Source organism: Rhinoderma darwinii, chromosome 2 (genome assembly GCF_050947455.1).
Source record: "Rhinoderma darwinii isolate aRhiDar2 chromosome 2, aRhiDar2.hap1, whole genome shotgun sequence".
Taxonomy (NCBI): domain Eukaryota; kingdom Metazoa; phylum Chordata; class Amphibia; order Anura; family Rhinodermatidae; genus Rhinoderma; species Rhinoderma darwinii.
This window is the reverse complement of record NC_134688.1, coordinates 136667424-136680923: the sequence shown is the minus strand read 5'-3', so window position 1 is coordinate 136680923 and position 13500 is coordinate 136667424. Positions and strand designations below refer to the sequence as shown.

Below are 13500 nucleotides of genomic sequence, written 5' to 3'. Positions count from 1 at the left end.
TAGTTTGTATATGTTGTAGGGCTGGGCAATTAAGCAAAAAAATGAAGCGAAACCGAAATTAATTATAATGTGTGGCCGCAGCTATGGGGACATTCTATTGTGTGAGGGGCAGCTATGGTGGCCTTATACTGGGTGGGGGCAATGTCGGGGGGTGTATTATATACAGAAGGTTCAGGGGGATATATATTCAGTGGCGTAGCATGCAAAAAGGGGTGTGCCCTATACCATCTTTTATCAATCGTAATCAAGGTTACATGTTAAATTAATCGTGATTTTGGTCATAATCGCTCAGTCCTAATGTGTCTTGGGTGTTTCATTTTTTTGAATCATCTTAACCACTTCTTATGAAAACATTTTTTTTGTTTATTTTACTGTCATTTTTATTTTTGATTTAATTTATAACTTATTTTATTTAGGTTTTTTTTTTTTGTTTTTTTCGTATATCAAAGTATTATTGCCTGTCCGTGTCAAACTGACAGGCAATGCATTTGTTTTTGCTGCCGCAGCGCTTGACATCAGAATCTGATGTCGGCACAAGGGATAGGGAAAATATTACCTAACTTTTCCAAAAGGAATGTTTCCTCTATCCCGTGTTCACCTGTTCGGGACCCCCCTCTGAGCCAAAGAGCAGAGGTGCTAACAAAGAGCATCTCCTTCTCTGGCACAGCACACTTGGTCACGTATTATATAGTCGCCCATTAATTTGAATGCAGAGGAAATATGTGGCCAGACGCAACTACCCCTGCAATCGCCGGGCTACCAGGCTAGCTGTATTTGAAACGGTGGTTGTCAACAGCACCTTAGTTGAGAAAATATTTTTTTAATGTTGATAGATTCTACAGCATCTTTCAGTGGCTTGTAATACCTTGTTACAATGTGTTTGTAATGTAACTATTACATTCTATGTTAGGAAAGGAAACTCTAATATACCGAACCTTTGATACTGTGTGACAAATTAAAAGCATAGAAAGGCGCAAATATCCTGGAAAATACTGTCAGAGCGCAAATTGAATACTTGTCACAGAGACATCTGATGTAAATGATATAATGGTTCATAAATTTTCCAACATTTTAAAATGCGTTGCACACGACAACATCCATAAGTTACGCACGGTGAACTGAAGCTGTTTCATTTCGTGATTTATGCATATGCGTAGGATATAAAATATCGGTGTTCTGTGCTCTTAAGATATCCATTGTCATTTTTGTCATACTGATTTATATAAATGCTATCTGCTCCATTAATAACTTTTTTTATTTCTTATTTTTATAGTTTAATTATTGTTCCGTTTCTTTCTTGGGTTTGTCTGGCCACCAATGTTAAAATATAATTTTTTCGTGCAGCATTATCCAGATTACTGCATGTATAAAGAGACTAAGTACAAAAGGTCCTCTTATAAGTAAATTGACAAGAATTTGGCGTGTGCCTTAAAGAGGCTCTGTCACCAGATTTTGCAACCCCTATCTGCTATTGCAGCAGATCGGCGCTGCAATGTAGATAAGAGTAACGTTTTTTTATTTTTTTTAAAACAAGCATTTTTGGCCAAGTTATGACCATTTTTGTTTTTATGCAAATGAGGCTTGCAAAAGTCCAAGTGGGCGTGTTTAAAGTATAAGTCCAACTGGGCGTGTATTATGTGCGTACATCGGGGCGTTTTTACTACTTTTACTAGCTGGGCGTTCTGACGAGAAGTATCATCCACTTCTCTTCAGAACGCCCAGCTTCTGGCAGTGCAGACACACAGCGTGTTCTCGAGAGATCACGCTGTGACGTCACTCACTTCCTGCCCCAGGTCCTGCATCGTGTCGGCCACATCGGCACCAGAGGCTACAGTTGATTCTGCAGCAGCATCAGCATTTGCAGGTAAGTAGCTACATCGACTTACCTGCAAACGCCGATGCTGCTGCAGAATCAACTGTAGCCTCTGGTGCCGATGTGTCCTCGCTCGTCTGACACGATGCAGGACCTGTGAGTGACGTCACAGCGTGATCTCTCGAGAACACGCTGTGTGTCTGCACTGCCAGAAGCTGGGCGTTCTGAAGAGAAGTGGATGATACTTCTCGTCAGAACGCCCAGCTAGTAAAAGTAGTAAACACGCCCCGATGTACGCACATAATACACGCCCAGTTGGACTTATACTTTAAACACGCCCACTTGGGCTTTTGCAAGCCTCATTTGCATAAATACAAAAATGGCCATAACTTGGCCAAAAATGCTCGTTTTTTAAAAATAAAAACGTTACTGTAATTACATTGCAGCGCCTATCTGCTGCAATAGCAGATAGGAGTTGCAAAATCTGGTGACAGAGCCTCTTTAAGGGCTCATTCAGACTGGCGTGTATGACGTCCGTTAAAACAACGGCCGTCACACGGACTCATGTATTTCAATGGGGCTGTTTACACGACCCTTGTTTTAAAGGAGCGTGTTATAGGTCTGTGAAAATATAGGACATATCCTATTTTTTTGCGCATCACGCATCCCCCCCATAGACTCTAGTCTGTGGATGATGCATGACAAAGCGTCCCGCATGGGCGCACCTCTGACGTGAAAAACTAGTTTTTCACGTCCGAGGTTGGACATGTTCGTGTGAATGTAGCCTAAGGCCGTTTTACAAGGGCCGACGATCGGGGGGGAAACAACACTCGTTACCAATCTTCGGCCTGTGAAAAAGGGCTAAGCCATCAGCAGACAAACAAGCAATGGCTCGTTTGTAGGCTGATTGAATCTTTGATGCAGCAGTAAAAATCATGGTTGTTGGCATGAAATCTAATGTAAACAAGAGGATGTGCTGCCTACAATGATGCAAACTGGATTTGAATTAACGAGATAGTGTGTCCCCATACAGTGCAATGATTGCTCCACAATCGGCAATCATTTACCGGCAGAAATCTGCCAGTGTAAAAGGACCATCAGGCTGCTTTCACACGGACGTAAAATGGGTTATTTTTTGCGTCCGTATTACAGATGCAACACCCCAACCTCTCGTGGTTCATCAGAACAGGAAAAGGCTTCTAAACTTTTAGAGGATCCCCCCCCCCCCCCCCATTTCTCTCATCCAGTCACGCGGATTAATGAATGCCCCAGGTCTGCCATGTTTCTCCTACTAAGCTCTGCCAGGGCTTAATAGGAGACCATTAAAAATACCATACACAGCAATATGTGAGCTTTTCAGTGTACGATACCAGCTATCCAACAATGGCAATATTCAAATCAAGTATGACCAGAAAAAATAAATGTGAAGTGTAACTGCATTTTCAGAAAATTTTGATATGTAATAGACATGCTGAGACCCCCACCGGTGCTGAAACCACGGTGCAACTGTGATCGGCACTCAGTCAGGCTGAAGACGGCTCACATACGTGTTCTATGTTGTCCATCTTCAGCCTAACGAGGAGCGGCGATCACAGCAGAAGGTGCAGATTCTCAGCGGAGCACTTCTGCACCTTTGTTTCATCGATGGTTTGGGGTCTCTGCACCCGGACCCCACCAATCCAAACCTCACAAATGTGCCTGTAACATATTAAATGTTTGCTGAAGGTGCAGTTATTCTTTATTAAAGTTTTAACACTATAAAAAAAAAGTTCAAATAAAAAACCCTTTTGTCATTTTTTGAAATAACAATGCGAATAAAATAAGAGGTATTGCCAGGTCTGTAAACGTCTGAACTGTCAGAATATAATGTTGTTTGTTTCTCATGGTGAACGCCATGACAAAAACATAAATTGATAGAAAGATTGAAAAGTAGTGTTTCCCAAAATGGTATCAATAAAACTTGCAAAAACTCTCTCAGTACATTAAATGGTGCGATTATTTTATGTGGCATAATTTAGCAATCCCCCCCCCCCTTTGCAGGCTCTTCTAGAATTCTCAGCTGTCTCAGAACTAGTGGGCGATGTGCAATGTACACGTAGAAGAGCAGAAACCTGCTCTTCTATCTCTATCTAGTGTGTGTGTGTGTGTGTGTGTGTGTGTGTGTGTGTGTGTGTGTATATATGTGTGTGTGTATATATATGTATATATATATATATATAGAAACAAACATATAATAGGAGCAGCATGGAGGAAGTGAAACGTTGCTGTGATGGGTGAATAAATTTCATTTTTTGCTATTGAGTGCTGCTTCTTTGCTCGATTTTTTTTTTTTTTTTCCCCCTATATATATATATATATATATATATATATATATATATATATATATATATTAGAGAAACAGGAGGACATTTTACAGCAGTACTGAGCAGTGTAGCTGAGAATCCAGCGCTAGGGTGAGCTATAACACTTACTAGAAGCTGCTGCAGCGTCTCTCTGTGCCTGCCTACCACACTCTGCTCCTGTTCCCTCCCCCTCCATAAACTTCTATGGGCAGGTGTGATCTGATCCCACAGTGAGACGTGAGTCTGTGTAGTCTTGAGGAGATGGAAAAAGCAGTAAATCCAGAGTGAGTAAACAGGAAGGGGAGGAGAGGATTTTGTTGTGGAGAAAGAGGTATTTTTCTCTAATAAGATATATTACAATGTTTTTATACTTATAAATGTATGCAAAGTTTAAGTTACTGACCATTTAAGGGGTTAAAAATCCCATTGACACTAAAAAGGTTCAGTTTTCAGGACATGCAGTGGTTTATTACAACCTGGACAACCTGCTTAGGAATGAATGACAAATGAGGGAACAAAAGTTATGACAAAGCTACAATCTGCCTAGATCTCCAAGCTTTGGAATGATCCAAGGTTGTCACTGACATTGCATAGAAGGGCTGATGGTGTGTCTACATCTGTGCCGCAAGTACTGCTCTTCCTCGCCGCCCGGCAGAGGAAGATGATGGGTAGAACTCACGCTGGGTTGTGTCTGCATACAGAATATATATATATATATATATATATATAATTTTTTTTTTTATCCTGCGTTTATGGAGTTACTATTCTGAAGGAGTTTTTCTTTAATTGTGCAATGAGTTTACCAATGCTTTTAGGCCTGTGTTCATACACCTGCTCTCTTTTGGCGTGCCCTAGCTTCAGATCAGAACACTTGCTGTGCTACTCTACTGATAATATAGAGTTTCTCCGGATCTTGGTTGTTGCAGATTTTTCTTTTTGTATATTCGTTGTTCAACTTTTTTTCTTTTAGGTTAAAAAAAAAGGGAAACCTAGTAATACTGTAACAAAACATGGAAAGAGTACATTACATTAAAGGCTATGTAAACCCTTTGAAAGTCAGTTTTTTTTTAATAAAAAGGTTAGTCAGCGTGATTAGTGCAACTTTCTAAATTGATTTTATTTAAAAAAAATTAGTTTACTTTTTGAGATACAGCTGCTCTCTATTGTCTTTACACTGCAGCTATATCTTTCGTTAAATCCTGCTCCCGTCAGATCCACGGTACTGACGGTTTCAGATTTTTATGCTTGTACGACGGTTATCTGCCTCTTGTCCGGATTCAATAAAATTATTTAGTCCGGGGATAAAGAACAGTAAAAACCCAGCATCAAATCTAAAGCAACAATTCCCTGGTATAAGTGTGTATGATGTATAAATTGTATTGATGGCAGTGTCAGGACCCAAGTACTGTACATCCTAACATGTTTTTCTGTGCAATACTCTAGTATACTGCTGTGCTCCGCTGATTTTACACCTACTGTGGTATATTTACATCTACTTGTTTTTCTTCTTTCTCTCATGCAGCAAATAAACAAACTGAAAAACTTGACCGATGATGTGGTAAGATTTTCATGTCTGTTCTCTAATACTAACCTGTGCATGTTGGCATGAACTGTAAAATGCTGCATGTTCTTTTAACCCTTCTATCGATGATCCTGAGCTGTTTTTGGGCTGGAGGGAAAGTATAATACGGTTGTGACTCGGGCAGCAGTGAATTGATACCTACTTGTTATCAGCAGCTCCTCCCTGCACAGTCAAAGATCAACATGTAATTTTCTTTTTGTAGCAAAAAAATTAGTGTTAAAACCCGATGTAAAAACTGTATTTTAAAGGGGTTTTCCCATGAAGGACATCTATGAACTATCCACAGGATGTGTTGTAAATGTGGGTCCCACTCTCTAAACCCGCTCTAGCTTTTTTGCTCATCCGGGGTCCCAGCCACTAATTACATAGTCGGGAGTTAGGGAAACAGCATAACTCGCTGAGCTACGCTGTTTCCGTAACTCCTGACCATGTAATCAGGAAGTGGCCGGGAGTCGGTGTGAGCACAAAAAGCTAGAACGGGGCTTAGGGGACCCTGTTCTAGAGATGGGTGCGGGTCCCAGAGGTGGGATCCACATCTATCTGACATTTATGACATATCCTGTGGCTATGTCCATCATGGGAAAACCCCTTTTAATATAATCTATCCTCTTTGTGCTTTGTCCCTTCACCCTTTACCAAAGCTCCCCTGTCCATGGTCTGGGAAGGCTTTCTACAAGATTTTGGAGTGTCTTTTGGGAATTTTTACTTCTTCATACAGAAGATCATTTGTGATGTCAGACACTGATGTTGGATGACAGGGCCCTGCTCGCAATCTCTGTTCTTGTTCATCCCAAAGGTGTAAGGGTATGTTCACACGCAGAGTCAAAAACGTCTCAAAATACGGAGCTGTTTTCAGGAGAAAACAGCTTCTAATTTTCAGACTTTTTTTTGTGCCACTCGCGATTTTTGTTGCGTTTTTCGCGGCGTTTTTTACGGCCGTTTTTGGAGATTTTTTCACGAGTCTATGAAAAACGGCTCCAAAAACGTCCCAAGAGGTGACCTGCACTTTTTCGCGGCCGGTTTTTTACGTGTAATAAAAAACGCAGCGAAAAACGCTCCGTCGGAACAGAACGCCGTTTTCCCTTCTAAATCAATGGGCTGATGTTTGGAGGCGTTCTGCTTCCGATTTTTCGGGCGTTTACGGGCCTAAAATAGGCCGTGTGAACATACCCTTAGATGAGGTTGTGGCCAGGGCTCTTTGCGGGCCAGTCAAGTTCTTCCACACCAAACTCACTCAACCATACCTTTATCGACCTTGCTTTATTCACTGGGCCACAGTCATGCTCGAGCAGAAAAGAGAGTTTACCAGTGGCGTAACTACCGCCATAACAGCAGCCGTAGCGGCTGCTACGGGGCCCGCGGCATGAGGGGGCCCGTGTCGCCCGCCGGCACGGGCCCCCATCATGGCCGGAGGCTCCGCTAGCAGCCGCTATGGCTGCTTCAGCGCGACGCCACTGAACATGACTACAGCAGAGCAGGGAGGTATCTCCCCGCTCTGCCATTAAACAAAAGACATGTATCTGGATAGGGGATACATGTGTTATCGCTGGCATTGATAGGGAGAACGGGGGACTGAAAGTCCCCTGACCTTCTCCATCACAAACCTCGGACTTCCGGGGTCTGTGTCGGCAGCTCTGTAGAAATGAATGGAGCACCGGTTGCGCTTGTGCGCATGCGTGACCAGTGCTCCTTTCATTTTTATTGAGCTGCGCAGACGCCGGAAGTCAGAGGTTACCTACAGGTGGGACGACTCTGCATGGCGTTACCTACAGGTGGGACGACTCTGCATGGCGTTACCTACGGGGGGGGGGGACTCTGCATGGCGTTTCCTATAGGGGGGGACTCTGCATGGCGTTACCTATAGGGGGGGGACTCTGCATGGCGTTACCTATAGGGGGGGGACTCTGCATGGCGTTACACCTACAGGGGGGGGACTCTGCATGGCGTTACCTACAGGGTGGGAACTCTGCATGGCTTTTTACCTACAGGGGGGGGACTCTGCATGGCGTTACCTACAGGGGGGGGACACTCTGCATGGTGTTCTCTACAGGGGGGGGCTGTAAAAAAAGGCACTATCTACAAGGGGGGGGGCTTGTGTGACACCCAGGGGAGGGGGGTCCGGGGAGGGGGGGCCCCAGTCAAAATTTTGCTATGGGGCCCAGTCTTTCCTAGTTACGCCCCTGGCGTTTACCCAAACTGTTCCCACAAACTTGGAAGCATATAATTGTCCAAAATGTCTTGGTATGCTGAAGCATTAAGATTTCCCTTCCATGGCGCGAAGGGGCCTAGGACAACCCCTGAAAAACAACCCCTGAAAAACAACCCCATAGCATTTGCCCCTCTCCACCGCACTTTACAGTTGGCACAATGCAGTCAGGCAGATAACGCTCTCCTGGCACTTGCCAAACCCATACTCGTCCATTAGAATCCAGTGGCAGCGTGTTTTACACCTCTCCATCCAATACTTGGCATTGTGCTTGGTGATGTTAGGCTTGTATGCAGCTGCTTGGTAATGAAAACCCATGGCTTGAAGCTCCGGGAGCACAGTCTTTGTGCTGCTGGTAATACCAGTTAGAACTATGCAATTATTGATTCAGCAGAGCGTTGGCGACTTATATGTATTATGTACCTCAGTACTCGGTGACCCCACTCTGTGAAGGCCCTTTTTCGTGGGCCAATTATCGGGCAATCAATCGTTCATAGAACGTCCCCATACTAGCTCCTTGTGAAGGGAGCAAACGAGCGCCGATCAACGAGAGGTCTCATTGATCGGTGCTCGTTTACATGACCCAGGACGGGTCGTGTATGAGGACCTTAACTTTACGTGATCTGCCACCTTTATTAGTATGTTCAATGGGTTCTGTTGGCCGCTGGTTGTGTCCATGGTGCAACGGAACCATTGCTTGAGGTATTCCCTTGTAATGCTCCTCTTACAGAGAAGAATGGAATGACCCGACGCAGGTGTGAACCCAGCCTTAGAAAATTGCAAAACTTTTAATTAATTACACGAGGCTTTCCAGTTTTATGTAAAAAACTAAGAAAAAGTCGTTTTTTTTTCTTTAATGCGATGTTCAGATTCGTTTTGTGGCCTCCACATGGAAACCACAACACTCCCATGGATCCAGCGTAAAATCACACGTGATGAACCCGATTAACTTATATCAAAACTATAGAATATAATAGAAAAGCTGAACCATGAACAGCGCTGCTAACATCAAGGAAGAGTCCAGGATTGATAAACAAAATGACAGCATTTTTAGGAAAGCATTAGTCTACGCGTTTCAAAACTGTACCAGTGTCTGTCAGGTCATTAAAACTATAGAATGACTGTAAATAAGAACAGGTGGTTTCCTGTTGCTGATAGGTGTCCGTTTTACCTTATGACTGCTTTTATGTAACATAGTGAACTGCTATTTACCACTTCTAATTAGAAAATGGTGAGGGAAAAAAAAAAGACCCTAAGGCCTTATTCACACGACCGTATCCGTTTTGCGCGCGCAAAAGTTCAGTGTGACATGTGTATATGGTGCGTGGCTGCGTGATTTTCGCGCAGCCGGCATCATTATGACACTCCCTTTTTATGTGACGACACAGTAAAGGAGGGGATTTTATGTTTCCCTTCTCTTCTTTACCAGCTGTAGCGCGAATTACGCGCGTCATCCGGAAGTGCTTCCGTGTGCCATGCGCGATTTTGCATGCACCCATTGACTTCGTGCTGCGCGAAACACGGGCAAGTATAGGATATGACATGAGTTTTACGCAACGCACATACGCTGCGTGAAAATCACTGACTGTCTGAACGGCCCCATTCACTAACATAGATCCGTGCGACGCTCGTGAAAATCAAGCGCGTATCAAGGACGTATAACACGTTCGTGTGAATAAGGCCTAAAACATATTTTTTTTTTATACAGTGATCATATGTCTATTGATGGTAACTAACTTAAATGACCCACCGAAATTCACTTTGAAAAATGTTTGATTGTTCAAAAGACAAAAATATCAAGTAATATTTTTAGACCTATACCCAGCTGTAATTATTTTGCCATGCCACACATTTTTCAATTAAAGTGCCATGTATACGGCATAGCCAACATTATGCTAGGGTGTATTGTAACAGTGCCACCTTTAAACATGTCTGTTGTCTGGGAGTACCACATAGTCTCTAATGCAGGGGTCTCAAACTCGGCCGGGTAAGTGGGCCGCATATAGAAAAAATGGGAAGTTGACGGGCCTCATTACTTTCAAATTTGATACAATACAAAATTATTGTTAATCAATTAGTTATTTGAACTACTATAACACTATATTACTAGAATAATAATACTACATTACTAGAATAATAGCGCTAGGTTTAAAATTTGAGATCTTTCTCCACGTGCTTATTTCAACAATCCAGCTTTCCAGTTTAAGTGTCGTTAAATGCAGTCCGGCGGCTCAGTTAGCACACATGTCAAGATTGGGCAGCCCCTTTTTAGATAGTGCCGCAGTGCCCTCTGTGGATGCTGCCGCAGTGCCCTCTGTGGATGCTGCCGCAGTGCCCTCTGTGGATGCTGCCGCAGTGCCCTCTGTGGATGCTGCCGCAGTGCCCTCTGTGGATGCTGCCGCAGTGCCCTCTGTGGATGCTGCCGCAGTGCCCTCTGTGGATGCTGCCGCAGTGCCCTCTGTGGATGCTGCCGCAGTGCCCTCTGTGGATGCTGCCGCAGTGCCCTCTGTGGATGCTGCCGCAGTGCCCTCTGTGGATGCTGCCGCAGTGCCCTCTGTGGATGCTGCCGCAGTGCCCTCTGTGGATGCTGCCGCAGTGCCCTCTGTGGATGCTGCCGCAGTGCCCTCTGTAGATAAGGCCACACACCCCTAGATAATGCCAGTGTCCTCTTCAGATACTGTCTCACACCCACTTGTAGATGACGCCCCAGTGCCCTCTGTAGAGGCTGCCCCAGTGATGTCAGGGGCTTGCCCAGAGCTGGAGTCCCAGGCAGAGCGCTAGTAGGCTCTTCCTGGGACTCCAGCTGTGCGCCTGACATCACTGGGACTCCTGCTCTGGGGAAGCCCCTGACATCATTGTCGATGTATGAACAGCGATGTCAGAGGCTTCCCCAGAGTCCCGGAGCAGAGCCGATAATAGCGCTCTGCCCGGGACTCCGCTCTGGGGAAGACCCTGACACACTGTCCATATATGGGCAGCGATGTCCGGGAATTCCATAGAGTCCCGGAGCAGAGCCGACACCAGCGCTCTGCTCGGGACTCCGGCTCTGGGGAAGCCCCAGACATCGCTGTTCATATGTGGACAGCGATGTCCGGGAATTCCAGAGTCTCGGAGCAGAGCCGATACTAGCGGCTCTGTGTCGCGCGGGCCGCAGATGACAGCCCCAGGGGCGGCCCGCGGGCCGCGTGCTTGAGACCCCTGCTCTAATGGTAATCAAGTTACCAATTCCACATAAAGCTGCACCGTTCTGGTATTGATATCTATACTAAAATAAGAATTTCATGTTTTTTGTATTCATTTTAATATAGTGTAACTCCTACCGTGTAAACTATGTTCTCAATTTGATATTCGCATTACTGTTGTATTGAACTATATACATATAATTTTAGATGGATTTTTAAATGTTTGTTAAAGCTTTTAAAAAAAAAAAAGTTTTTATTCTGAAGATAGTTGATTGTCATGTGGCAGCGGAATAAAGGGTTGCAGTAACATTTACACAGTTTTGGGTAATTGATTCCGTCTCTCTGATCATCAAATACAATGGTGAATGTCCTTTAAATCATGTCAAAGAATGACTCTTTTATTCTGCAATTTCTTCATTTAAATGAATGTCTGCATCACAAAAAAAAGGTAGAAAGGTAATTGATTTCCAAGCTGAACCAAATAATGCTGTATATTCTTCCTGTAAAGGTCTAGCTGTGCTCTCTTTGAGATTAGCCTAATGACATAATGATTTTGCATGTCTGAAATATTGAATAACCGGGTTGCCTAGGTAATTTGATGCGTTACAAGGTTTATTGTTCATGTCACCTTTTGGAGGTTGTTGGGATTCCTCTTGTATGCGCTACTGTATTCTACTTCTAGAAGTGGGTGATGCTCTTTATTTAGAAACCAGACTAAGTTTAATATTCTCTACAGAATTATGCATGTATGGTTAGAGTCTCGGTATAGCCTGAATCCGTGACACCATATCAGGACTCTAGATGGCTGCTAAAAGCGATCACAAATGCGTCTAAAAAGGTGCCAAATTGATTTATTTTTTCTATTCGCCTTGAACCCTGCTGCAATGACAAAGATTTAAAGAGGCTCTGTCACCACATTATAAGTGCCCTATCTTGTACATGATGTGATCGGCGCTGTAATGTAGATTACAGCAGTGTTTTTTATTTGATTATGACCTATTTTAGCTTTATGCTAATAAGTTTCTCAATGGACAACTGGGCGTGTTTTACTATATGACCAAGTGGGCGTTGTACAGAGGAGTGTATGACGCTGACCAATCAGTGACCAATGAGCGTCATACACTTCTCTCCATTCATTTATACAGCACATAGCGATATAGCTTTATCACTACGTGCAGCCACATACACAAACACTAATATTACTGCAGTGTCCTGATAATGAATATACATTACCTCCAGCCAGGACGTGATGTGTATTCAGAATCTTCACCACTTCTGTAGCGTCTCTGTGATTTACAGAACAGCACAGCGAGATCTCGCTGTGAATGACCGCTTACAGCGTAATCTCGCAAGACTACGCCTGCTATGCTGTAACTCACAGAGAAGTGTAATAATTCTGAATACACATCACGTCCTGGCTGGAGGTAATGTATATTCATTATCAGGACACTGCAGTAATGTTAGTGTGTGTGTATGAGGCTGCAGATAGGGATATAGCTATATCGCGATGTGCTGTGTAAATGAATGGAGAGAAGTGTATGACGCTCATTGGTCACTGATTGGTCAGCGTCATACACTTCTCTCCACAACGCCCACTTGGTCATCTAGTAAGACATGCCCAATTGTCCATTGAGAAACTCATTAGCATAAAGCTAATATAGGTCACAACTCCGTCAAAAATGATAGTTTTTCTAAATAAAAAACACTGCTGTAATCTACATTACAGTGCCGATCACATCATGTACAATATAGGACACTTATAATATGGTGACAGAGCCTCTTTAATTAATAACATTCTGGATGCCTTTTGCTGCCACTAGAGGGAGCATGAGAGCTTACTGCATACTGTTATTGTATAACCACAAGCTCCTACGATCCAGCTAGCGGTGGTAAGAGGTAGCTAGAATGTAGAGAAAAACGTTTTCTGTCTGGTTGATCAGTCCACAGTTTAGTATAAATACTGCCGCCGGTCAATTCAGTCTAGTGCAAACGCTGCTTTCAGTCCGCAGTTTGGTGTAAACACTGCTGTCGGTCAGTCCACAATCTAGCGTAAACGTTGCTTCCAGTCCACAGTCTGGTGTAAACACTGCTGTCGGTCAGTCCAGTCTGGTATAAAGGCTGCCGCCGGTCAGTCCGCAGTCTAGTGTAAAGACTGCTGCAGTCATACACGGTATAAAAGGCTGGCGAACACTGCCCTAGTGATTTGTGAGGTTTCCTTCTTCATGTAGGACAACTTTTAGACCACCATTTGGCTGAACCCTGCAGAGCTGGTTCTTCTGTAGGCAGGCAGTGATGGTTGGTGAAAAGGTAACTTTTACTAATGGCTATAAAATAGAAAAAAAACAAAACATCCATGCTGATCTCCACATGTTGAG

The 13500-nt window shown here is 43.7% G+C and overlaps 1 protein-coding gene across 3 annotated transcripts in view; it reads left to right on the top strand.

Moving 5' to 3' along the window:
- The window catches only part of DIAPH3 (diaphanous related formin 3), a 613925-nt gene that overhangs the window by 25931 nt on the left and 574494 nt on the right, over positions 1–13500 (top strand). For 2 of the 3 annotated variants that reach the window (XM_075852308.1, XM_075852310.1), the window contains exon 2: positions 5678–5713. The exons of the other annotated variant lie outside the window; for it this stretch is intronic. In XM_075852308.1, the coding sequence (XP_075708423.1) occupies positions 5678–5713 (36 nt within the window). The remainder of the gene's footprint in view (positions 1–5677; positions 5714–13500) is intronic. 3 annotated transcript variants of the gene reach the window in all.